At 50.2% G+C, this 27,488-nt stretch overlaps 1 protein-coding gene across 2 annotated transcripts in view; it reads right to left on the reverse strand.

Moving 5' to 3' along the window:
- CCBE1 (collagen and calcium binding EGF domains 1) overlaps positions 1–13,550 on the reverse strand; it is a 239,656-nt gene extending 226,106 nt beyond the window's left edge. The window contains exons 1-2 of one of the 2 annotated variants that reach the window (XM_088833507.1): positions 12,748–13,550; positions 12,233–12,313 (exon numbers count right to left, since the gene is read on the reverse strand). In XM_088833507.1, coding sequence (XP_088689633.1) covers positions 12,233–12,313; positions 12,748–12,878 — 212 coding nt within the window. In that variant the 5' untranslated portion in view covers positions 12,879–13,550. The remainder of the gene's footprint in view (positions 1–12,232; positions 12,314–12,747) is intronic. The other variant, XM_055417468.2, reaches the window with a different exon arrangement.
- Between the last annotated feature and the right edge of the window lie 13,938 nt (positions 13,551–27,488).

Raw genomic sequence — 27,488 nt, forward strand, 5'->3', positions numbered from 1 at the left:
TCACGTGTCTGCTTTTGACGACGTGTCCGACTGACCTTGTCACCAGCAGGACTGACGTTCTTACCTCTAGCTTCCTCCTTCCCTGGTCGACACGTCTCTTACATCGCGGCTGGCAGAAGGCAAGGTAACCGAAACTGTCAGGCCTTCCAGAAGAGTCCAGTGGAGCCAGACTGCCTGGTTTAGGACCCCAGCTCTGCCACACACCTGCCCTGGGACTTGAGAGAGGGTTCATGGCACAACAAGCTAGTATCTGACAGTGAGCCTTCGGTGAGAAACGGGCTCTTGTCGCTCTGATCTCTGGTTTTGGGTCCAAAGCTCCCCCAGACCCACCCTCTGCTTCCTCTCCCCTGCTCTTAGCTGGATTCCAGGCAGATACAAAAGGTCGCCTGATTAAGTGACCCCCATAGAGATTTTATACACAGCTCCACACTTCTCTCTACCTGTGTCCTTCCAGCCGATGGGCAAGAGTGATTTCCAGAAAACTGACAGAATATTAACGTTGCTTTTTACAGAATTAAAATCTTTCAGCCAAACTTTCTCAGAGATGAAACCTCATGGATGTTACATTTTAGATTCCCCTGCTGCTGCTAAGTCACTTCAGTCGTGTCCGACTCTGTGTGACCCCATAGACGGCAGCCCACCAGGCTCCTCTGTCCCTGGGATTTTCCAGGCAAGAACACTGGAGTGGGGTGCCATTACCTTCTCTGCTAGATTCCTCTAACCGTTCAGAATCTTCCAGAACTAAATTCCAGTGCATTTTTTTTTTTTTTTTGCAATGACCTTGCCTCCAATGAGCAGTCTTGTGGTCTTTCTGGCCTCCCAGGAAGCCAACCTCCTCTCTGCCTTTCAACTTTTCACCACAAAAGCTGTGAGCCATTTCACTGGAGGGAAATTCCAGAGTGAAACATGGACATGTTACCGCAAGCGATGCCAAGTGGAAGCAGAGAGAAGGGACAGCTGGAAGGAAAGTCGTGGCATGGTCACTGCACCGCCTCTTAGACAGGCTCCAGCCTCGGAAGGAACTGCGCTGAACACGAGCAGGACGCTGTGGAAACTGCATTCGTCAATCTGTCAACCCTCACAAGCTTAGCTGGCCTTTCATTTAACCTCTGTTCAGCCGAGTCAGTTAAAACGGCTGGTTACCAAGGTCACAGGCTCCCACGTGACTTCGACAAACTTTTTTTTCCAATGACTAAAAAATATAACTTACTTAACTACTTGGTGTATAGGAAAAATCCAATGTCATAGAAACTAACCTTTCAAGTAGACACACATAATTAGTTTTGAGAAACTGTTGTTTGGTTGCCAAGTCATGTCTGACTCTCTTTGCGACCCCATGAACTGGTAGTCCGCCAGGCTCCTCTGTCCATGGGATTCTCCAGGCAAGAATACTGGAGTGGGTTGCCATTGACTTCTCCAGGGGATCTTCCCGACCCAGGGCTTGAACACACATCTCCTGCATTGGCAGGTGGATTCATTACCACTGAGCCGGCTGGGAAGCCCTTATTGGGGAATAATTATATCAGATAGGATTCATCTATTTTAAGTGCAAATTTGAGGAGTTCTGACGCATGTAGGCAGCTGTGTAGCCGCCAGCACAATCAGGGCACAGACTGTTTTTACCACACCCGAAAGTGCCCCGCCCGCTCGGCACCACTGTGTGCTACGGCTTAGAAATACCTCCTCCTCACCTGACTTCATCTCCACAGGATCGTCTCCTTATCAAGGGTTTATTCCTGGGTTTTTCTTCTTTCCTCCAACACACAGCACTGTTTACTTTCCTAACTTGTCAGGTGGTGCACGCCAACATTTTCCTCCTTCTCTTTTTCCCAAATACCACCAGAGGCCCTGCTCCCCTCTCCTCAGAATATTCCCTTTCAATAGTTCTTTCCTTCCCCCACACTCAGGGTCCAAAAGGCATCACTCTCTAGGTGTCTCCGCGACCTTTATGGAATCAAAGACGTGGCAGTGTTAAAAGGCAGTTCAGAGTTTAAGTTCAACAGTTTAACTACTGATGTTGTGCACAGTGCAACTGAGCCACGTTACGATACTTTCGGCCGTAAAAGGAAAAGCGGGATGTTGCAGCTGTGGCTGAGGGTACTCATCATTGACAACGATTGCTCCTCTAAGGTTCCTCTAGATGTATGCTTCTCACACAAATATATACTCTATCATTTGATTTTTGAATGTGCAATTCTCCACTGTAGAAATTCAAAGCTCACAAGTTTATGGAGTCAAAGGCTCTGAGTCAAAGCATGTGACGATAAATATGCAAGTTGGGAATTAGCAAAGTATGAAATTAGGAATGGTGGGCCATCCGCCAAGGCAACCCAGGGATTACTCAGCTGGCAGAGGAAGGCCAGGCTTGGGGACACATAGACAAGCGGCAGTAAGTTAGCTTAACCACTGGCAATAATACCAGCTTCTGACAAGTCACATTCACTCGGAGAATCATTTAAGGAAAGATGACTGGAAATAAAGTTCCAGCTCAACAACAACTATGATTGATTCCTCAAGATCAGGAAACCAAGTCACAACCAAAACCACTCGGGCCAGAGACCAGATGCAATAAAATATGGCCACACAAAAGTACAGGCCCCAAAGATGAAGCTGACTCAACGTCCCCAAGATGACCTCCTTGAGGACTCAGACCTGTGGATGAGGTCACAGGCGAATGGAGAAACCCACTCCCATCTTTGCATTAAGATGGCTCTTCAGAAGTTGGCAGGCTTTTCCTGGAGAAGGGCCAGATGGTAAATATCTGAGATTTGGGGCTAAGGTGCTGGAGAAAACTCTTGAGAGTCCCTTGGACTGCAGGGAGATCCAACCAGTCCATTCTAAAGGAGATCAATCCTGGGTGTTCATTGGAAGGACTGATGCTAAAGCTGAAACTCCAATACTTTGGCCACCTCATGCAACGAGTTGACTCACTGGAAAAGAGTCTGATGCTGGGAGGGATTGGGGGTGGGAGGAGACGGGGACGACAGAGAATGAGATGGCTGGATGGCATCACCAACTCGATGGACATGAGTTTGAGTGAACTCCGGGAGTTGGTGATGGACAGGGAGGCCTGGCGTGCTGTGATTTATGGGATCGCAAAGAGTCGGACATGACTGAGTGACTGAACTGAACTGAACTGAAGGTCTGTTGCTTAGTTTAACCCTTTCAAAAACATAAGGGACTTTCCGAGTGGTCCATTGGTTAAGAATCCTCCACCTGCCAATGCAGGGAACATGGGTTCAAACCCTGGTCCAGGAAGACCCCACCTCCCAGGAAGACACTAAGCCGGTACCCCACAACTAACAAGCCCACGTGTCCAGAGCCCGTGCTCGGCAACAAGAGAAGCCACTGCTGGGGGAAGCCCGCGCATCTCAACTGGAGAGGAACCCCGCTCACCCCAACTAGAAAAAGCCCTCGCAGCAGTGAGGATCCAGCATGGCCAGAATTTATTCTTTAAAAAAAGGTAAACAATATTCTTAGATCATGGGTGGCATAAAGACCAATCCCTGCTTTTTACTGAATTTCCAGAGCCAGGTCCCAGTGCAGAGGGCCCTCTGGCTTCCTGCCAGTTCTCTGCAGCAGCAGCAGCCACCGGGTTGGCAGATGCCCCTGCCATTACCAGAGGACTACGAATGAGGACCTCACTCCAGCAGGGGCGAATGCCAGGGGAACTCCCGGGGTAGAGGGCAAGCGGTGTGAAGGTGGAGAGTGGGTAAGGCTAGAACGGGTGTGGTTCAAGTCTCTGAAATCACAGAGGGCACAGAAAGATGACCTCATCCACGTTCTAACACCCTGAGCGAGGATATCTGTCCTTCCAGACTCGGACGCCTGCTTTTGACTTACACGGGTCACACCTTGAAGCTGGAAAGGTGACCTCTGCTGGGTGGTGGTGGTTCAGTCACTAAGTTGTGTCTGACTCTCTTCAACCCCATGGACTGCAGCCTGCCAGGCTCCTCTGTCCAGGGATTCTCCAGGCCAGAATACTGGAGTGGGTTGCCATCTCCTTCTCCAGGGGAGCTTCCCCACCTAGGGATTGAACCTGCGACTCCTGCATTGCAGGTGGATTCTTTACCATGAGCCATCAGGGAAGCCGGTCCTTTACTTGAAATTAAATATGTGGACGTAACATGGCTCTGTCCTCTACAGGCTGAAAACAGGCTGTGCAGAAGGTTTAGAAACATTTATGAACACAGAACCGGGCTGTATTATTAGGAGAGTCAGGAACGCAGGAGGGGTTTGCCTTCTCATGACGCTCTGCTTAAAGTCACTGCTGGGAAACGTGGGGCGACCCTGCTAAGGTGAACTGGGTCCCTACGAGCTCTCTGTTCCCTGTGGTCAATTCTGATGCTGCCTCGCAGGACACCGCCAGAGAATTCTCTTTCTCTTTGTAACGCTTTACATTCCAGTAATTCTTAGAAGCAAGGGACTTGCGGCACGTGCTAGTTTCCTGCTAGCAGGAAAAAAAAAAGAAAACACACACACACATTAGTTACCACTATCCCCAGCTTCTCAGGTCCCTGGCCTGGAGCTGTGGGGTTTCTCTTGCTGAAAGGATACAGCTGGGCCACAGGAAACTAAGCTTTTAGCTCCCCAAATGTGACATCGGTTGTGTGCCAAAGATAATCATCTTATAAAGGTCCCCAAGGACATCCTCGGCTTGAAATCCCTTTACTGAAAAATAAATGGAATTAAAATCCATGCATTCCATGAGGGCAGAGATTTTGGAGGGGGGGCTTTCATGCCTTATTCACATTTTTTTTTTCAGAGTAAAAACAACTTATGTTTATACACCACATACATATTTTAAGTGCTTGGCACACAGTAAGCTCTGAATAAGTGAACGAAATTGTTGGTAAAACTTTGAAATTGGTAAACGACTTTATGGAAAAGAACCTGGCTTGGCAGGAGAGAAGCTGCAGATGGTACAGCTGATTACCTTTTCATCCTCCAAGTAAAAAGCAATAAACTAAAAAAGAAAAAGCAAACTGCGACTGCATGGAGACCTTGGTTCTCCAGACGGTCAGCGTGGCCTGAATCAGGCAGCTCCTCTAACGCCCTGGTGGCGAGGGTCCCATCACGCAGGAGGGCAGTTACACTTGCAGAAGCTGTATGGCTGACCCTTAAACTGCTGACCGAAAGGCAAAGTGCCACCCGAGAAGACGGGTGCTCTGGAAGAAAGAGTACTTGCTTTCTCTGGGTGCATCCACCTCCCAGCTTGACTTAGAAGAGAGGAAGTGAAGTGAATATAGAAAGCTGGGCATCGACAGCTCTGGGGACAATGAGTAGCAACTGGACCTGGTCCCAGAGGACACCGGTGACTGCAAGGCCTCTCGTGGTCAGTTCACTGGTCCGTTGTTTCCTATCGTTCTGTCTTGATCCGTAGAGAATGAGTGATAAGTGAGACAGAGCCTTGCCTGGGCCAACATCCTCCGCCATGCCTCCTCCCCGCCCCAGACACCTGCTCAAGCTAAACAATGGTGTGGGAGGGAGGGGGATCCCCTTTAAAGCTGCGACCCAGCACCGCTTCCAAACCAGCGTCCACGGGCATCACACCAGGTGGAACTGCCCTCGTCCTCTTCAGCCATTATTTAAAGCGACAAGCTCATGGAGTGAGTTAGGCCTGCCCAAGTCAGCTCCCGTCAACACATCTGCAACTAAAGTGAAGCAGGTCAAGGTGGGAACTCACGCAAACAATGGTGGCATCTCAGAGGGGCGAGTAATCCGGTTTCTAGCAGGAAAAAAAAAAAAGAGCTAGAAAAGGAGACATACTCTGATAGCAACAGAAGTTCTGGGAAGACCGAAAAGACAGGTCACATTTCTCTGCTTTCAAGCGATGAACTGAACTGAACTGAACATTAACATTCGTCCCGTCGTGTGCATGCAGACAGTGCACGCGGGCTCGGTCCAGGCGGGGGACTGGCCTCTGAGGCTACAGTCGTGGATGAGAGGACAGATGGCTCAGGGGCTTCGCGAGCTAACCATCCAGCAGGAACAAGACGCTCGCTCCAACACATCTGCCAATCGTGTGGCTTGGCACGAAGCCACGCCCACCTGTCCCCTGCTCTGTTCTTCAGGACACTGGGACTGCCTCCTCCTTATGGTAAGAATACGGACGGTCGTCACAAGGATACAATGCTCTTTCCAAGGGGGCCCACGAGCCCTGACTAAGCCAACAGTTACTCAGAGCCGCCCTCAGAGCCAGTCCTGAGCTATGAGAGCCACAGGATGGGAGGCAGGAGGTAGAGATCAGAACTGGGCTGAGGACCCGACTGCTGGCCTCATCTCTGCCAATGAGTCCCTCCTTGACCCTGGACAGACAGCAACCCTCTAGGCGCCTCTCAAACGGGGGTAGCTATGCCTGACGCCTGCTTTTATAGTTACATGAATTGAGGACATCGTGTAATCAGGTAGGAGGGAGGAAGCAAAAGATACCCTTTTTGTAACTTTCCCAAGGCGCTAGATTTCTGGGCTAGCCTACATTTGGAAAAGCATCTAAAAACAGCTGACGTGTGACTGCTGTATAAACACCCTCAGGGTTCCTGGCTACGGTCTGAATTTGCTCTTTCAAAAATTTTAACTGTCAAGTTCAAAACTCAGCAGATGTCCGCTGAGCACTCAGTACGTGCACACAGGACGAGGAGAGACACAAGCAGGGAGCCCGAGGGGCGGTGTCCGTCGAGGGCTTCCTGCATGCCTCCACTCCTTCCATCTTCCCTGTAAGCCTGCCACTCCGGTACTAACACGGCCGTCATGTATTCCAAGGAGAAAGCTAACAGAGACTGAGGGATGCTCAAGGTTATAGAGCAAGCGGTAGAGCCTGAATGCAAACCGGGGCATAGGGTTTTTATACTAGGCACGTTTGACACAACGAAGCCCTGTGTAGGAACTCAGGGACTCGGCAGAGAGGACATTCTCCAGCCTTGCCTCCAACAGAGCCTTAGCTAGAGTCCCGGGCTCTCTGTCTGGCATTGCTGCGCTAATGAAGCGACCTTCTTGCTCTGCAATTTCCAAGTAAACACATCTGCAGAAATAGCACGTTAGCTTCCATAATCTAACAGGATTGGGCAATGCTACTGCATTATCTTGAAGCAGGAGTTTTTGCAGCCAAGTGTCATCATTTCCCACGGGAACGCGGCCCTAATGAGAGGCCACTGTTGGGACTAATGGAGCTGAGGGCTCCACTGGAGGCCCGTGAACCACAAAGCTGAGGATCGGAGCTAATGCGACTTACACACAAACCCTTCTGTTAAAAAAAAATCACTTAAAAACAACCAAGTCCATAAAGCCACTCCTAGCTGCTTCTTGGAGAAGGCAACGGCAACCCACTCCAGTACTCTTGCCTGGAAAATCCCATTGGACAGAGGAGCCTGCTGGGCTGCAGTCCATGGGGTCGCTAAGAGTCGGACACGACAGAGCAACTTCACTTTCACTTTTCACTTTCATGCATTGGAGAAGGAAATGGCAACCCACTCCAGTGTTCTTGCCTGGAGAATCCCAGGGACAGGGGAGCCTGGTGGGCTGCCGTCTGTGGGGTCGCACAGAGTCGGACACGACTGAAGTGACTTAGCAGCAGCAGCTGCTTCTAATCTCTTTCCCCATCAGTGTTAATCTAAACTACCCAACTTTGAACTCAGTCATGTACACTGTATATTGGTTACAGTTAGAGTCCTTTGTTGAAAAATCAATTCTGGAAAACTTGACCAGAGACTGCTTAAGTGTTTTCTAGGACTACTTAAAGCCTCTTGATGAAAGTGAAAGAGGAGAGCGAAAAATTTGGCTTGAAGCTCAACATTCAGAAAACAAAGATCATGGCATCTGGTCCCATCACTTCATGGGAAATAGATGGAAAAACAGTGGAAACAGTGTCAGACTTTATTTTTTTGGGCTCCAAAATCACTGCAGATGCTGATTGCAGCCATGAAATTAAAAGACGCTTGCTCCTTGGAAGGAAAGTTATGACCAACCTAGAGAGCGTATTAAAAAGCAGAGACATTACTTTGCCAACCAAGGTCCGTCTAGTCAAGGCTATGGTTTTTCCCGTGGTCATGTATGGATGTGAGAGTTGGACTGTGAAGAAAGCTGATCGCCGAAGAATTGATGCTTTTGAACTGTAGTGCTGGAGAAGACTCTTGAGAGTCCCTTGGACTGCAAGGAGATCCAACGAGTTCATTCTAGAGGAGATCAATCCTAGGTGTTCATTGGAGGGACTGATGCTAAACCTGAAGCTCCAATACTTTGGCCACCTCATGCAACGGGTTGGCTCACTGGAAAAGAGTCTGATACTGGGAAAGATTGGGGGTGGGAGGAGACGGGGACGACAGAGAATGAGATGGCTGGATGGCATCACTGACTCGATGGACATGAGTTTGAGTGAACTCCGGGAGTTGGTGATGGACAGGGAGGCCTGGCGTGCTGTGATTCATGGGGTCGCAAAGAGTTGGACACGACTGAGCGACTGAACTGAACTGAGATGTTCAAATTCTTAATCGGCTCAAGTATCCAAAGAGTTAATTAGCATACTTATTGGATACAGACTTAAGTTGATGTCTTAATGCTTCCTACACTCAAATGTGTTTTCTGGTTTTAAAAAAGCCTTTAACATGTCATTTTACTGATGAGACCCAATGGTTCAGCTGTAAAAATTATCCCCCTACCAATGCAGGAGACCCAGCTTTGAAATCTGCTCCAGGAAGATCCCCTGGAGAAGGTAAAGGAAACCCACCCTGGCATTCTTGCCTGGGAAATCCTGTGGACAGAGAGCCTGGAGGGCTATGGAGTGAAGAGTCAGACATGACTTAGCAATCAAATAACAAAAAGTAAACCCAAACAATTTGTTTAAAAATTACATCGTTTGGGAGCAGGAAAAAACTAATAGCCACAAGAGGGTAAATGCCATTATAACTTTATATGCTTGGGTAGAATAAATTTAGAGCCTAGATAAGTCTCACAAACTGTGAAATCTTAACTGCTGGTAAAAGATATGCTCTACCGTATGTCAGATTATAACACTGAGCGAACGTGTCCTTCAAGCTGCCAAAGGCATTCATTCAGGATTCATCAACTTCAGGGACTTGGCTCAAAGCACAATCGGGTAGAGTCTCTAGAGACAGAGACTGTGATTAAGATGAAAGAAACCCTACAAGGAAGGAAAGCTCTCCATGCATGAACCAATTCTGTGTATAATGATAATATAAAGTCAATTGTTTGAGACAGATCAAGGGCAAAGGTAACTCAGAAAACCACTGTGGTCATGGTGGATGCTGGCATTACCAACTGCATGAGTTTGTATCTATTTAAATTTATAGTCTTCCTTTACTTAAATTCCATATCTGGAAGTTCAGGCTCATCTGTAGACACCTCCAGGATGATGAAAGGGCCCAGGCTTTGAAGTCAGACAAACCTAGGCTCTCACGTGTGTTAACTTTGCAACTCTGGGCAAGTGGACTAAATCCCAGAACTTCAGTTCCCTCTGTAAAACAGACACCCGCATGCTACAGAGTGGCTTTGAACATTAGAGCTATATGGACACAAAGTGCACAGGACTGTGCTGAATATACAGTAAATCCTCCAATGTCATTTAATGTAACGTTAAAGTGGAAAGATGCTGCTTAGGTAAAACCACGGAAAACAGCTGTACGCAGGTAGCGGTGGGGTCCAGGACAAATATTCTTCCCACTCCATGTTTCTCTTTCCCATGTTATGATACTTAAGTCTCCATATGCTTTCAGGAGTAATGTTAGATCAGATTTATAACTCACATCTACCATATTCGTTTACTTATTTAACATTAAACTCATCCTCCATGCCAATGATTTTTTCAAAAGTCAGTGTTTAAAACAAACAATAACTTTCTACAATTCAGGAGTGACTTCTGGGACTCATTCTTGTGCAAAAATCCTTTCACAAGAGACTTCTGTTAAAACTGGGATTCCATGCAGTCAGACACACTTCCCTCAGCTTAATTAAGGGTCATCCAACAGTTAACGAGTCCAGCTTCCTGGAAGGCTGGCTCTTTCTCTGGTTTTGTCAATGTGGTAGAAGAACTAACTACCCGCTCAACTGTGGAGGCCTCTGAGCTCCTGAGGATCTGTCCAAATGGGTCTGCAGGGTGACTCGTGTTGAGACACTGGTTTCCATGGCAGCCCTTCAAGCCTTAATGCACATCTCATTAACATGCAAGTTCTGGATCAGGGGGGCTGGGCAGGGCCCCAAGACAGTACGAGCTCCCAGATGACGCCTGTGCCAGTCTCCAGACCACACTGGCAGGAGCAAGGGTCTCCAGGGCCAAGACGACAGGGTTCACAAAGCAATCAGTACACAGCATCCCTCCATCCTCGGGGTTCAGAACAGGGACAGCAGCTTCCAGCTGACTGTCTCCAGGGAGTTACTGAAGGATGGAAGTTGCACAAAGTCAGTGAAATACACTTAGAATTCTGAGAGGAAAACCAGAGAGATGATAATCACGGGACCATTTTCTCCTGCTGAAATCATCCTCCCATTCCTCCAAGCTCTTTTCTCCTAGAAAGATATCCTTTTTGTTAGCTCTCATAAGCCGTTTGAGTAGCCGTTAATGAAAACACATCAAAACACTGCTCATGTCTCCTGTAAGAGTCTCAGTGTAGGAAAAACCACCACACTGCTTTTCAAAGTTTGTGGGGGGGAGCGGTGCGGAGATGATAGTAACAGCGTAATGAATGAAATCAGCTTAGAAGGCTAATCAGGCACTCATGGTTTCTGAAAATTGGACATGCATTCTGTAACTGGCATTGACTTATGGGCAGTCTGACTTTCAGGGACCAAATAATGAGCAAACCATCTCAGGGACACGTTCCATGTTAAATCAAGGTTTTATGCTGTGGTGATGGGGGGGAATGCATCCTAAGAAACAGTATGGATGAAACACAGGGCTGGAGCCAGGCAGAATCCTGAAGCCACCACCACCAGCTCAGGTTCCCAGCTGGGTAGACCTTGCTTACCCTGTTAACTGCTCCAAGACTTTACCTGCCAACTGAACCACACTCCACTCCCCCCTACTAACTCACATTTCTGTTCAGTGTTTACCACCCATGGCTCAGAAAATCCCTTCCCAAGGATTCACAGGACTGTTGCCTCCCTGAAGTGATCGTTGTCATTCTGTTGCCAACAGATATCTAAAGTGTGGTCTGTGATGTAACCGGCAGTGCTTTGGTACCTCTAAACCGACCAGCCCTGAAACCACTCAAACCTGGGCCTTAGAGCATGTGCAGCTTTTTGCAGCTGAGACCATGAGGAGTCATCTGCTACCACATCATTAGGGTGACTTCCTTCTCTTTCAAGTTCACTTTTGAGGACCACCCTGTTATCATGTACTGCCCAGGATTGATTCTGGCACCGAGACAGTGCAGGATTCCCCCAGATGGAGTCTGCTGGGAGTGTGTGATCCCTGGACCTCGAACAGTATACCTTTAAAACGCAGGCAACTCACAAGTCTTCGTGGGTGTGTGCCTCCCTCCAGTGATGGCACGGGGACAGTGCCTGTGGTCACCTTCGGTGACAAAGCACCTCCCCTCAGGTTCAGAGGGCCGCAGGCAGGGAACACTGATTCCCCTCAGAACCACCTGGGGCAGTTTTCCTATCAGAGGCCCTGGCTCTCATCACACGTGCTTTTAACAAGCACCAAGGTGATCTGCGGACCGAATTTTCAGGAAGCCAGATCCTCTTCCGTGGCTCAACGATCTCGACGCTTTTGTCTTTTAGGGAACAATCTTATCCACCGTCCGCCCAGAGGCTGTGACAAAGCTACACTCTGTCCCAGCAGAAGGTCAGCAGATCCAAGGACTAAGGATTTCCTTGTTGACTTTACGTCAAAACGAAACTCAAGCGCAACCACTCATCTTGGCTATGCCTCGCTATGCCCTATGCCGCACCGCTTACCCCACAGTCCCATCCCCTTTCTTCATGAAACTGGCAACCTTTTCTCCAACCACCACGCCAGCATCCCGGGGAGCGGAAAACCACCGCCTTCGGGTTCTGAGAGCAGGAACTCCAGGTGCAGACACTCAGATGAACGTGGTTGCTCCGGCTCAGAAACCACACACACAAGAAAAAAAAAAGTTTGCACCAGAGAGGACGGAGCACCCCCGCGGTGGCCGCGGTCCCCGAGCGCGCCTCCAGGCCCCTCCTGCGGGCACCGCCTCCCGGACCAGCCCGGGCGCGCGCCAGCCAGCCGGGTCAGCCGAGCCGCGGGGCTTACCTAAAGCACGTGGTGAGCTCCCCCGAAGGCTTCAGACACGGATATTTGGTCGTCGCGATGTTGTTTTCCGAGCAGATTTCTCTGAAAAAGTTAGGGGAACTTGGTTGACCGCTCCGCGTGAGAGCGGCGGGCAGTGCGCGCCGGGCATCGGCGTCCCGCGCGCCGAGGCGGCGCCGGTCCCCAAGCGCGGACGCGGGGAGGACCCCGAGGTCCGGCGAGGGTCCCAGGCAGCGAACCCGGCCCCCAAGAAAAAGAAGAGGTGCAGAAGCGGGGCACTGACAGCGGCAGGAGGGCGGCGCGCGGTGTCACGGAGCCCCGAGCCCGGATGCGGGAGCCCGGGGTGTGCGCGCAGCGGAGGCGCAGACCCCCGGGTCTGCGAAGCTTTCCTTCACCCAGGAGGGGTGAGCGCCGGGGAAACCCAGAGCGCGCGGGGAACCGGCGGGACGGGGTGGGGAGGCGGTACCGCCGGCGCCCCGAGAGCCGGCGCGCACGCAGCAGGGAGCCGCAGCGCGAACCTGTCGCCGTCGCCCGGCTCCTCGCGGTAGCTCCACGCGTGTCCCAGCGCCAGGAGCAGCAGCAGCGGACCCAGGCTCCTGCCCAGCCGGCCCCTCGCCGCCCCTGCCCGGCTCGGAGGCGGCGGCACCATCGGGGACGCTCGCGGCTTCTGGGCGGCGCTGGCCGCCTCTCCAGCCCTGCGCCCGGCTGCTCCGCGCGCGCCGCCGCCCGCCTGTCCCCGGCGGGGGGCGCCCGAGGCGGGGGCGTCCGAGCCACCTGCGCGCCGCGCGGGGCTGCGGGGCTGGGGCGCGCGGGCGCCAGCCGGCAGCGGGCGGGACGCGGGGCCCGCGGGGGTCGGGGCGGAGTCGCTGCCGAGGCTCACGCCGCACAGACGGACGCGCTGCGCTCGGCTCTGGGCGGCGCCCTCCCCGCCGGCCCCGTCCTCCGCTGGGCGCCGCGCGCGGCGTGCGGAGCGCGGGCGGCCGCTGGCATTTTACCCCGGGGTCGCAGAGCCGGGGCGGGGGAGGAGGCGGGGGGCAGAGGGCTCAACACGCCTCCTTCCCGCGGTGGGCTGGCTTCCAAGGAGCGGGTCAGGCCTCCCGCCCCTCGAGCGTCTACACTGCCCGCCCTCCGCTCCATCTCCTTCGTAGAAGGGAGGGCCCAGGAGGTGAAGGCGGCCCCAGACCTGAAGCTAGAGCGTGACTGTGTCAGTCCCTTAGCCCTCCGGTCAAACAAGTAATGGGCTCTGGTCAGCCCTTTCCGAGGACTGTGAAACAGATGACCAGCCCAAAGTCGATGCGTGAGCAGGGCGCTCAAAGCCGGTGCTCTGGGACAACGCAGAGGGATGAGGTGTGGTGGGAGGGGGCTCAGGATGGGGGACACACTTACACCCGTGGCTGGTTCATGTCGATGTATGGCAAAACCACCACAATATGGTAAAGTAATTAGCCTCCAATTAAATAAATTAATTTAAAAAATTCCCTCGTGCTTTAATGCTGCTTCACACCACGCACACAGGTGAGAGCTGGAAACTCCTGGAAGATCAGGTGAGACGCTGAAGAGGCCGGTTCATCACGGGCCTGCGGCCGCCGCTTAAGGCAAGGCTGTTAAGGGGTCTCCTGAAACCCTGGGCTGCGGGACGTTAATCGGGTTGGCTGCTGGTGGCCCACGTGTAACTCGGAGGGCTCGGCATCTCCTGACTTGGTTGCCCATTTGCGTTTCCGTGCTGCCTATTAAAGAGTGACTCCTAACATAAAGCGAGCCTCAGTGGTCACGGCCCAGAAACAAGGTTGTGATTCCCAGCCTCTCACAAACCTGTGGTTTCTGCAGCTTTCCTGAGGAGGAGAAAAGACAGCTTGATCACAGGTTCCTAGGGTTCTCATGGGTTAGGTGAGCAGGCCTTTTGATTCAAAATATTCTGGGCCACTGAGAAACACCCTGCATGTCTGACATTTTTCAAAGCAGTGGTATCCTCATTGTTCTGTAGAATGTTTTTATATTTCCAAAGGTTTTTCACATTTATGACTTTATTTGATACCATATCCCTTGAAACTAGGAGTCCGATTTCAGTGAGGTGGGTTTTGTTTTCCTGCAAAACTTACACAGGCATGGCAGAGTACAAATCAGACTTGATTTGAAATCAAACAAAAGAAGTGAGTTTTCACTTGGTCAGGAGACATTTCAGAAACTTGTAAAACCTGACAGTGACCATCAAAAGTCGGAAAGAAAGAAAAAAAAAACTGGATTCAAACCCAGGATGCCTGGCTTCCAAGGTCAGTGACTTTGGGGCAAGTGACCTTTCTGAAACTTAGTTTTCTCGTCTGTAAAATGGAGAAGACTCCCTCTAAGTGTTTAAGAGTAATGAATAAGGTAACGCACATGACACATTTTCACAGTGGCTGGTGTATATACTGAGTGCTCAGTAGACATTAACTGGTATCATTTTGAACCTAAATGATTATATTACACAGGATTTTCAGTTTTAACTTTTTAACTTTCTGCTTTTAGATAAATAGGAGTTTATTTCACAACGGCTGTTTGAGTTCCTAAAGAGATACCTCTCTAAGCATGTGAAAAAGAAACCCATCTTAGAGGCTGTAAAATTTGTGTCACTTTAGGAGAGTCTATTTTTATTTTCTTACCTGTTACTCTCTTTTTACATCTGGCTGCCTTTTTTTTTCCTCGTTATTCATTTTGCTTTTCTACTGTTGTAATTGTGGATGTTAGTGCTACAAGTCATCAGTTATCTCATTAAATAGTTAATAAGCCACACATGGGGACAGGGAGCTTTCCCGAGACAGTAATTCAGGCTGTAGATGATAAAAGCAAAATCAAGTCTGTTGACTTGGGAGGAGTCGATCTGGGAGTCAAGTCGCTGACTTTGAGGGCTCCTTGTTCTCAGCCCCACTGCTGAGCCCGGATGAGAAGGAGGTATCTGAGGACGTGCTGGGGTCTGCCACACAGGCCAGGTTTGCCTGGGGAGGAAACCCTGAGGCTGGGTGGCCAGAGGGCGTGTCTGGAAGAGCGGAGCTGGAGCAGAGATCTTTTGAAAACCTTTGCCTGGAGACCTGGTATTTAAACCCACTGGCAGCTACGGCCACACAAGCCATTTCTTGGGGGGCTGGGATGGAAAGCACAGCAGCGTGGAAAGCAATGTGGATGTCCTGGATGCATTCCGGTCCCCTGAAAAGTTAAACACGCCTGTTAAAGACAAAACCTGCGTTAGCTCAGGCTGCAGCCTGCCTGGGAGACGTCAGACTGCAGCTGAGTGTGCAGGGACCTCCAGGAGCTTGGGCTTTTCCCTGCACATCTCCCCCACCGATGTGCCCCAGGCCCTCGCTTCTGAAACGCGGGCTGAGAGGACGCACCTCCTGCCTCTCTCTTGGGAGTGTTATGAAGATTAATGATGCGGACCTCGGTGCTGCTCAACAGAGGCTCTGTGCAACTGTTAACTTTTCAGCACACAGCTCTGTGTGATGTTTTCCATATAGACCTGTCAGCTTCCCTGAGACACAGCGGAGAGTTACACAGTTTCCCGTGTCCTCGGGATGCGGGGCTGTGCTGCAAGTTCCACTCCCGGGTGGAACAGCTATTGTTAAGGGCTTCTGAGCATTGTCCGGGGGAAGGGCTGACCGGCTGGAAAATACGGGGGCCAGCATACACAAGCAAAGTGAAGCAAGAAAAGAATAAAAACAGGCCACTGGGCAGAGAGTGTCCTTTGAAATAAGAGCCATGGCTTCTTCCACTCATTTTTAAACATTGTTAACTTTTATTTTTTCAACTGAGGCAAATGGACATATAATACATTCATTTCAGGTGTACAGCATAATTTAGTATGTTATGTATAGCAAAATGATAACCGCAAAAAGTCCAGTTAACATCCATCACCACACAAAGGTACCATTTTTTTTTTCTTGTGATGAGAACTTTTAAGATCTTCTGTCTTTAATCTAGCTGTCAAACGGGTGTGGCAACCCACTTCAGTATTCTTGCCTGGGAAACCCCATGGACTGAGGAGCCTGGCGGACTACAGTCCATGGAGTTGCAAAAGAGTCGGACGTAACTTACTGACTAAAGAACGATAAATGGTACGGAGCAGATTAGATAAAGCAATTGGGGCAAAGGGGGAAATTGGGGGAGCGAAATAAAATGAAGCTGAAGTGAAGTTAGTTTGCAGGATTGTGTAATTCCAATGCTGTATTTAAAACAGGACTTCGGTGATGATCCAGTGGTTAACAATCCTCCTTGCGATGCTGGAGACACAGATTCCATCCCTGGTTGGGGATCTGAGAGCCTGCAAGCCTCAGCTAGAGGGAGCAAGCCACAGTCTACGGAGACCACGTGTTGGATCACAACCAAGAGAGGTCCATAGGCCAAAACTAAGGCCTGGTGCAGCCAGAAAGGAACAAATACTAAAAAAACCAGAGCGATTCACAAGTCAGTTCTCTAGAGTCTCAAATTTCACTTCAGGATAATTACCTGATCAGTTACAAGATTCAAGGTAGCCATCATGGAAAAACCTATAAATGGCGTAAACAAAGAGTCACAGACTTTTCCTGTTGGTCTCCCTGGAAGACAGCGATAGTCATCTAAAGGTATTTTCAAAGAAGCAAGACCCAGCAAGCACTGGGTAGCGTGCGTTCAGAACTGCGAGTGACACATATAACTATACCCCTAGAATAGACAGGTTGCCCCGGGACCTCTCCTTCCGTTTCAGTTTTGATTGACATACAGCCAGGTCCACTTAGGGAATTCGGGTTACCCGCTGAGGAGTATTAAAGCGCTCCAGTCTCCAAGCCACTGGGAGGACGTGCTCAAGGCAAGATGCCTCAAACATGATCACACAGTCAAAGGGCTTTCAAGCCCTGGTTTTGGGGTGTGTACACCATCTTTGCACCTAGTCTGCCTTCGTTTTAACTTGTCCAAATTCTGAAAGTATTATTAAAGCCGTAGGTCTCTGGAATTTTCTCCCAAGACAGGAAGAAACATCTGATTCCTATGTCCGTGACAGAATCACACGATTTTTGCCAAACTCTGAAATAAAGATAATGTTAAAAGATCCTGTAGCCTTATATGTCTATAAGGTGGCTAAAAGAAAAATGGGCAAGATCTTTTTAAAGGGAAAGAAACTTCTTGGTACTTGGTCAAATGTCTCAAATAGATCCAGAAACACTGTTTATATGATTTGAGTGTCATGTTCATGAAAGTTCTATACACACACACACACACACACCCTCACTCTTCCTCTGAGTCTCTGCCTGGGGTTTCTTCCAAAGAAGTTTGTCTAGACTATAAGAGTTGGCCATCTCCGTGGCCAGGCATAGCTGCAGGATCGCACCTGGGGTTTCCAGGAGGAGAAGAATGTTCTAGCTCCATTCAATCCTCAGCTCCTTGTGGGAAAAATGGGGAAGGCGGGATGAGTGGCTAGGAGGGCCCCATCTCTTGTGGTCCCCACAGGCATGAACAAGGAGGCCGGGTCCAGCGTTAGAGGAACAGCCACCAACCCCTCACTACGAGGTCCCTGCTAGAGAACGTGGCGTTAGAATAGACCCGGGATTTGTGAGCTGACTCCTTGGAGTATCAACCATTCCTACAAACTTCTCTGCTTTATTTTCATAGTGCTAACTCTCTTTATATTCTCTCATATCCCGCACCACTGTAGGAGGAAGGGTACTTATTTAGTATTTATTAAGAACTGGAAGATAGCTCAGTAATATGATATCAATTCAATTTGACAGGTAATAACCATGTTGGCTTTAATAGAGGTTTTCTGATTTGAACCAAGGTTATCTTTTATGTTTTAGTAAATGTAACTGCATTACCCACGCTAGCAGAGCACGGTAGTTGCTACAATTAAGAATATTTTTTTCCTCCAGGTATGAGGTTACAGGGAGGCCTGGCGTGCTGTGATACATGGGGTCGCAAAGAGTCGGACATGACTGAGCAACTGAACTGAACTGAATGAGGTTGACCTTACCTCCCTCCTTTTAAAAAATGGACTTAGAGGAAATTCCCTGACAGTCCAGTGGTTAAGGCTTCCCAGATGGCTTAGTGGTTAAGAATCTGCCTACCAATCCAGGAGATGCAAGAGCCTCAGTTTCAACCCCTGGGTCGGGAAGATCCCCTGGATAAGGAGATGCCAACCCACTCCAGTATTCTTGCCTAGGAAATCTCATGGACAGAGGAGGGTGGTGGGCTACAGTCATGGGATCACAAACAGCTAGACGTGACTGACATGCACACCAGTGGTTAAGACTCTGCTTCCACTGCAGGAGGCACAGGTTTGGATTCCTGGTCAGGGAATTAAATCCTTCATGCCTTGCAGCAGTGCCCCCCGCCCAAAAAAAAATACACTTAGAGAAATAGCACTGAAAGGAGGAAGGAATTAAACATCAGATTTACCTGGATCTGAAATCCAGCTCTAAAACGAAAACCTTCATGATCCTGAACAATTTTCTGGGATTCCGTTTATCCGTAAATAACTAGAAACAACAACCTCCAAGTCATAGGATCATTGAAAAGAGAAAATGGTCTACAACATGCATGCCGCACTGGAGATAATAAATGAAAGCAAACATTACTCTAATTATCTTTGAAAACTTGCGTGCAGCTATGACGGTCACCTGCCCAGTCCGTTTAACTTACTTTCCATAAAAGATACTTTGGGAAATGGATGGATGGCTAACAGGAGACATATCCTTTCATAGCACAGACTAAACTAAGCAGCAGGATTCATACTGCGGTCACTACCGTCGGGCTTTACGTAAACCTTAGGAGGTGAGTAAGGCCCTGGGTAAGTCAAGCCCATTAACAGTTGCTAGAAATTAGAATGTACATACTTCCCCTTAGAAAACAGTTGTGCTTCTGAATACTGTGCCTGTCTGATGTTTATACATTTTAAAGCAAATCATGGTGTAAATGTATGCCAGGAACTGGCTAGTTAAAACCTGGCTGTGGTCAGTTCTAGAGTGGTGTGAAGAGTCTCTTCAACTCTATGGATTGGTGCGACCGCATTGTTTTCTGTTGAGCTTTCCTAACTGGGTCAGGCTGGGAATATTTTCAACAGAGTAAAGGGCCCCTGCCTAAGGAGATGGCAGTCTTCTGGGTGGGCAGTTTTGTTTAAAGAAAATGAGGTGGTCCATATGGTGCCTAAAAATCTTAGCATTCTCACTAGAGGTTGTTAGATTCTAACAGAACATGGGATAGATCTGTTAACCACGATGGAGGCCTCTTCATGATATACTACCAAGGAAGACACATTCCTGTACGCTTTTAATGGACAATGATCATTTTCCAATAATTTGGCACAAAGAGTAACAACAAATACTTACCGAGCACTTGGTACCTGCAGATATTTTTAAAAGCACTTTACAAGTATTATCCAGTGGTTAGGACCCCAGGCTTCCGCTGCAGGGGGCACAGGTTTGACCCCTGGTAGGGAACTAAGACCCTGCATGGGGCACAGCATGGCCAGAAAAAAAGAAATATCTTCAAGTATCATCTCATCTCATCCTCACTGTGATGCTCCGTCACTGATTCTATTATCATCCGCTTTTCACGGGTGAGAAGCTGAGACGCTCTTTTTGTTAATGTTTGTTTATTTATTTATCTGGCTGTGCTGGGTCCTGGTTGTGGCACGTGGGATCTTTAGCTGCAGCGTGTGGGACCGAGTTCCCTGGCCAGGGATCAAATCCAGGCCCCCTGCACTGGGGGCACAGCGTCTTAGCCACTGGACCCCCAGGGAAGTCTCTGAGAGGGAGATTTTCATTCGCTGGACTAAAGGACCGAGTTATGAGCAATGAGCTGAGTTTGAATTGGGGCATTTTTAGCCCCAGGGTCCGTGCTCTTAACACTACACCAAACTGCCCTTTGGAAAAGCAAGGATCTGAGCAATTTTCTCCTAAGACACTGACTACATCTGGGATGTTTGCTCAGGGATGTCATTAAAGCCACAGAAGGCCCAGAGTCCACCGTGATAACTGGTGACCCTGAGACTCTATCGTGGTTTGTGTCCCGGCGTGAGCCTTCCTCCACAGCTCTGTGCCAGCCAGCTGACCCCGTGAGTCCTCACCTGAGAGTACTGGCTGACCTCTCTCCTTGCAGCAATGCGGGCTTTATCCATTGGACCTACCCATCCCTGTGGAGCCGGAATGTCCGCTGATTCACGTGGGGATGGGAATGCTGACCTGACAAGTCTGAGATCCGGTTTCAAAACCCTTGGAGCTCTGGCTTGTTTGCAAACCATCCTTCCCATTCTAGCCCTGGACGAGAGACAGGTCTTAATCAAACCTAGAACTCTCATGGCACCCGGCTATCAGGAAAATATGCAGGGGCTAGGGGAGGCTTATTTTTGTAGTCACCACAGAGAAATACCTAACCAAGATGTCTTGCAGACCTCTGAGTCTGGCATAGTCCCATGGAAACACCTTCCACCTGGAAACTGACTCTGAGAGTCAGAAAGAATAGTGGAAGATTTGCTCATGAAAGTTGGAAGAATTTTGGATCCTTCAGTCTCTCTCCCTCTCCCCACCCCTTACCCTCCCCATCCCACCCGCCCCCACACGCAGTCCTCAGAGGTGGTTGGCTTGAAGATATTTCAGATTAGCACAGGCTTGCATTCTTCCACCCTAATCTTTACAACAACGCGGAATCCTGAAGGAATGTCAGATAAAACGAGGTGCTTTGGTTCAGGTTCATGGAATCCACATACATCCCTTTGGGTCTGGGGTATCGCAGGGCAATTGGGTGATGTTTGGACCTGAGTGAACGTTTAGTGTCGTTTCCTTGGTGTGATCGCTGATGACCGCCCTGATAATTCATCGGGAAGGGAGTTGAGAGCTTTCAGAGCATCTTTCAGCTCCAGTGTTTATCTGCAAGATAATTATAAAGAGCCTGAAAGTTATGTGTGTGCAGCCGGCCGTGTATCTGGCTCTCAAGTCCTCTCGTCCTGATACGAGACTCATGGACCTGACCCTGCACGTCAGGAACCCACCATTAAAGCCCCTCGAGGCCCGCTTTGGAGCCGATTGCCTCTCTGGCTGCGTTCTTCCTCCTTGGCCCGTCGTCCCTGGTCTCCGTGGGGCCCCCTCTCTCCTGTCTCTGCTTTCTGCCTTCTGCTTCAGTTTTCTCTTCCGTCAAACGTGTTACTGCAATTCCTCCCTTGGTCAGATTCCAACCTCTCACCCACCAGCCTTCCCTTCTGTCCCCCGCTTGACTCTCTCTGCCATTTTCCTTCTGCTCCTCTGCTCCTCTGTTTGTTTGTTTGTCTTTAAGATGCTTTTATGTGGACCATTCTAAAGTCTTTTTACTGAATTCGTTACAATATTGCATCTGTTCTACATTTTGGTGTTTTGGTGCAGAATCTTAGTTCCCAACCAGGGATCAAAGCCACAGGCCCTACGTTGGAAGGCAAACGAGCTGTCCGATGAACCACTGAACCACCAGGGAGGTCCCTCTGCTCTTGCTTCAAGTGCATTCTCCCCCAAGTATACACGTTTAAAATATCTTCCCACCCCAGTCCTATTTCTTCCACAAAGTCATTGTTTCTGAACTGGGGTTGGGGAGGGGGCGGGCGTCAATTTTGTCACCGAGCAGAAATCTGACATTTTAGGGGAAACTTTAGGCGTCTCAGCTGGGGGCCTGGGAGCTCTGGCATCTGGTGGGCAGACACCAGGATGCTGTTCCAGCTCCTACAATGCACAGGGCAGCCCCCTCCTCCCACCACACAGCGAAGAATTCCCTGGCTCAAGATGTCAGCAGTGTCAAGGCTGGGAAACCCTGCCCTAAACAGGCCTGTGGCCACCTCCCACTGTCATGCTCTTTATCTCCTGTCTCCAAGCCCAGGTGCTTCCCGCTCTCCTGCCCCCAGCCCGCCCTGAGTGCAGCTCCCACCCGCTCGTCACTTCTTCCCTGCGACCGCAGCTGTCCCCTTGGCTGCGTCTCCTTTACGCCTTAGATGTGGTCGGGTCTCACCACTTAGACGCCCTGTCCCCTCCTCGTGTTCCTATCTTAGCAAGGCAGTTGCCTTATCTCTGAGCTGTCCTGTGGTGACGAGAGGAACTGTAAAAATATTTTTCTTAGAATTCTGTTTATCTTCCCAGTTTTCCCAAACCCTGCAGCCCTGAAGGTTCTGGTTTCAGAGTCTCTCGAATGTTATCAGACAGCCTCTCTGACTCTCCCCCTCCTGCTTGCTTCCCTCGGCTCACCTGCTGTGGCCGCAGATGCTGTTCTCGGCCTTTCTTTCCCAAAGTGATGTTTATGTGGCACTTACATTGGCGTGGCATGGCCTGATTGTACCTGCTCTTCTTCTACTGTAAGAGAAGGGAGAAAGACCTTCCCTACATTGTTGCATGAAAAAAAAAATTATTCTTTTTTTTCTGCTGTATTTGCTGTTTGACAGGGACTTCCCTGGTGGTCCACTGGTACAGAGTCTGCCTTCCAGTGGAGTGGGCAGGGGTTCGACCCCTGGTCAGGGAACTAAGGTCCCACACGCCAGGGGACGAAGAAGCTGGTGCACCAAACTGGAGAAGTCTACGTGACACAGCGAAGATCCAAGATAGCTGGAAGTGAGAGGGCTGCCAGGCCACCCCCTGGAGAGAATGCAGCAAAGCCAGGGCTGAGCAATCGGAGGCCGCTGATTTCCAGCTTGTTGTCAGTGATCCTCAAACCTAAGATCCCTCCTTTACAGACAAGTGATCCTTGAAGCAGCTGGGGTCCAGCCTCGTGGATGCCAAGCTATTAAAAGCTCAGTGGAATCACCACAAAAAGGCAGGGAAGCCACTTAGCGTCCCCTCCCTACTCCCAACACTGAAGCCCAAGGCTCTGGAGAAGACCACCATTAACTGGAGACTCGGACGTTTGACCCCAATGTACAAAACACCCGTGACTCTTGCAGGAGATCCCATAGTGTGGGGTGACAGCGCCGTGCCTCTGTATTTATTTATTTCTCATTTATTGCAAAAACACCGTCCACATTCTATCCTGTCTCAAAGGAAAGGGTCAGGAATGGTTTCAACTGCCTCCACTTGACAACTCCTTTCTACAAAAACTGTTTTCTTCCTCTTCAGGCCAAACCGTTCCCCACACAGTGAATGAACTGGAGCAGACTGAACTGCATCCTTGACTGGGAAGCTTTTTACCCTTCAGAAGGTGTTAGGCCTCATCTCTGGAAATCAGGACATTTTTGAAAAGTTGGGAAGGGGCCGCAGCTCAACAATAGGTGGCCTCCCCAACATGTGGAAATTTGCAGCCTGTGGTAATGATTTTTGAGGCTGGCTTTATTTTTCTTCTGCCCTGAATTCCCTGAAATCTAAGGTCAAGGTTAAGAAAACAGAGCAGCAGTTTGGGGGATTGAAGGAAAACAGTTAGATTGAGCATAAGCCTTCGAAATGCTATCATTCCTGGCCGAGCGGGACTTTGGTATAGAAAACTTGGTGTCAAGGAAGAGTTCGTTTTTTTCCCCCCTTGAGATTAAACTGAGACCAAAGCAATTCAAAACCCCCTTCCTCGAGAAGTGTCACCTTATATTTTCCCACGAGATGGGCCTTTTCCCCTTGGCTGGGGCTGGGGGTGGGGTGGGGATGTCCCTGAAAGGGCCATAATCCTGTTTGTGTGAGATCACTGTCTGTTGCCAGGCTGGGGTGCCCGTGCCAGACTAGGGATTATAAGTACCGTCTTCACAACTCTGTGAAATTCATGTGCTCCTGGTATGAACACGGACCTCTGGGCATCCCTCTCGGGGTGAAGTTTGCGGCCCATCCTGTTTCAATAACAGTCCTGACCATCCTTTATTGGCTGTTCCTTCTGTCCCAAGCACTGTTCTAAGTGATTTTCTGAGGTGATGTCATCCAGTCCCCCAGCAAGCCTGCCATGTAAACATAATTATCCCCATTTTACAGATGAGGAAAACTGAGGTGTGGACAGGCCGATCATGCAACCAAGGTCCCCGGCTAGCATGCCGTGGGGCCTGGAATCTGATGCAGGTTGTCTGGTCTGGGGGACCACACACTTAGCCACTAGGGACTGGCTCGGCTCTTTTCTTTAAAGAGGCTGTTTTGCACAGGGAGTCACTACCCAGGCCACCCTCCCTACAGAAAGCTCATTTGGGTCTGTCACCATTGGTTCACTGACCGGGCTGGTCTCCCTTAATGTCCTGAGTCACCCGGCCAGAGAGCTTGGGCTTTGCCTGAAGACAAGGTCTGCGGTTCCCTTAAAGAGGAAGTGAATCTAAAGTTCATTCCACGCTGTCCTGGGATAAGTTCTTGCCATGTATGATTAGTTGGCCAAGTGGGTGATTTATGGAAGCACATTTCCAAGAGCGGTCCCCTCGTGAGCCAAAAGTTCTGCTGAGCTCTGTGGCCACAGACCATGCGTACTTCCCGGCAGCCACCTGCAAATTCATAACGAGTCAACGGGGACCTTAGTGAGCAAATGGTTAGCACAATCAGAGAAACCTCAGGCACCCTGGGGGCCAGGGATAGGAGCGTATGGACGTGCAAACTAAAGGAGGGCATTTCACTACATTATTTGCAGGAAAAGAATTCAGGGCCACTTAGGATTTGGCTGGAGCTTCGAGCCCAAGTTTCAGGATTGAAGACAAGAAAATTTGTAAATCTCTGAATATTTCACTTCGGCCTCATACATAATATGTTCCTAACAAATGGTTGTTGAATGAGAAAAGATTTATCATTGCATTCTTCACATAGAATGAATTTCTCCTATTCATTAAAGAATTCTTCAATACTGAAGGCAGGGATTTGAGTATCTCCATTTCGCATGTCGCTCTGGCGCCATTTGCAAAGTTTTATCATCAGCATCATAGTAGTGAGGAAGAGCAGTGGCTCCGGGTTCAAAAACTGAGAGCTGGTTTCCAGCATCCAGATCAGCCTGTCCCACCCCGACCACGCTCACTGCCCGCTCCGCTGGGCTGGAGGCTACAGGGTCTATCAGAAGCCTTGCGGGGCCCACGGTTGTTTGACTTTCCAGTTCTTTTCTATCAGGTGGTGCTCAGTTCAGTTCAGTTCAGTCGCTCAGTCGTGTCTGACTCTTTGCGACCCCATGAATCACAGCACGCCAGGCCTCCCTGTCCATCACCAACTCCCAGAGTTCACTCAAACCCACCTCCATCGAGTCGGTGATGCCATCCAGCCATCTCATTCTCTGTCGTCCCCTTCTCCTCCCGCCCCCAATCCTTTCCAGCATCAGAGTCTTTTCCAGTGAGTCAACTCTTCACATGAGGTGGCCAAAGTATTGGAGCTTCAGCTTTAGCATCAGTCCTTCCAATGAACACCCAGGGTTGATCTCCTTCAGGATGGACTGGTTGGATCTCCTTGCAGTCCAGGGGACTCTCAAGAGTCTTCTCCAACACCACAGTTCAAAAGCAGTGGTGAAGAACCCACCTGCCCATGCTGGAGACACAAGAGACAGAGGTTCGATCCCTGGGTCGGGAAGATCCCCTGGAGGAGGGCATGGCAACCCACTCCAGTATTCTTGCCTGGAGAATCCCATGGACAGAGGAGCCTGGTGGGCTACAGTCCATGGGGCCGCAAAGAGTCGGACACAACTGACTGACGAACGCCTCTTTTCTGTCAAGCCAGCTTCTGAGGGTTTCCAGCCGTCGCTGGCTTTCCTGAGCAGAAGCACGAACAGCAGAGGAATGACTGAAAGTATTGGAGCCCTAAGACAGAGGCCCGAGCAGAACCCCAGAGAGAGAGAGCTAGGCTGGGGCCGGGAAGCTGGCCCCCAGCCCAGCAGGGCTGAGCGCGGGGGGCCAAGGCTGGAGCCCAGGCCTCTGTTAACGGATGACTGTGGGCTTCTAGACCCTTTAGATAATGGTTCTGGGCCTCCCCGGGTGGTGTCCAGGGGCTGAGACGCCTCGCTCCCAAGGCAGGGGCCCTGGGTTCCCTTCCTGGCCAGGGAACTGGACCCCACACGCGGCTATACGAGTTCGAATGTCACAGCTGAAAGGTCCTGCATGCTGCCACAAAGCCCTGGCACAGCCCAATAGATAATTGAAGAAACTGGGAAATCAGATCCCAGTTCCCCCTCAAGTTCTTCTCTGCCTAGCCACTGCCCTGCACCGTCACCGCGGAAGGAAACAGGAATGTTCCGTCAGAAGCCTTCCCCATGGGCTCCGCGGGGCTGGGAGGCAGCAGGGAGAGGAGGTCGGACGTTCTTGTTTAAAGAGCTGTTGTCATTGTTGGAGGTGGCCTGGCCCCTGCTGGGAGGTACTGTAACCACGGGGAGGTCTGCCAGAGGCGACGGTGAGCTGCGGGTGGGCTGGGCAGGACGCAGACCCTGTGGCCTCACGTGGAGTCCTCCCCGGGCAGGCGTGTGGGGGCCTGGGACCTCACGTCTCAGGATGAAAGCAACAGACGTTTTACGAGTCTCAAAAAGGAACAGTGACTTCCCCCATCCTCCAGGGCCAACAAACCAGGGAGTCTGAGTGGAAACGGCTTTGTCATTTCCCCCCATGAAACATTAGCAAAGAGCCTTGTAAACAAAATTGAAGGGTGAGGGGAGTTAGGAAGCCGTTCTTCCCCATCCCTTCCGTTCCACAGCAGGGAACGCCATCCGAATGGTTTTCTGACACCTCGTATAATTCAGTCGCGGGACGCAGCTGCTTGGTTGTATTTTGTTTGGGTTTAATTTGCTTTGGGGGAAGCGTCCTTTAGGAACAGGCCGGGAGAGGGGCGGGGGTCTCACAGCTCCACGGGGCTGCAGGGTGAGGTCACTGTGCTCCAAACTCAGAAGGCGTGTTTTGGACGCACTCACAGCTGGCCAAGGTTGTTCCTGCTTACTCATCTTCCTCTCGGCTCCCAAAATGTTTTCCTGGAATATGCTCCTGGGGGTGGGGGTGCGGGGAGTGTTATTTATAATCTCACATAATCCTCCTTCTCATACAAAAGCGTCCAGTGGTGCTTTCCATGGGGAGAATAACGGCTCATGTGAGTGGGAAGGAACGCAAGGGAGGCACTGGGAACTCTTGACGCCTCCAACCTGCGTCCAGTTTAGAAGAATCTTGGTCTCCTGGGGCTGAGAAACCACCGCCCCTGACTCAGACTTGTCTGGGCCTTGAGAGGGGACAACACAGGCAGCCTCCCAAGGCGATGACAAGGATGAGGGTCGGGCCAGATGCGGTCCTGTTTGTTCCATCTTGGATTGGATCCCTGACTTCACGGCCCCTGGGACTAAAGTAGAAAGTGAAAGCATTAGTTGCTCAGTCATGTCTGACTCTTTATGACACTATGGACTGTGGTCCACC

This window comes from Moschus berezovskii, chromosome 28, assembly GCF_049115385.1.
Source record: "Moschus berezovskii isolate FMDL1 chromosome 28, NW_MosBer_1.0, whole genome shotgun sequence".
NCBI classification, from domain to species: Eukaryota; Metazoa; Chordata; class Mammalia; order Artiodactyla; family Moschidae; genus Moschus; species Moschus berezovskii.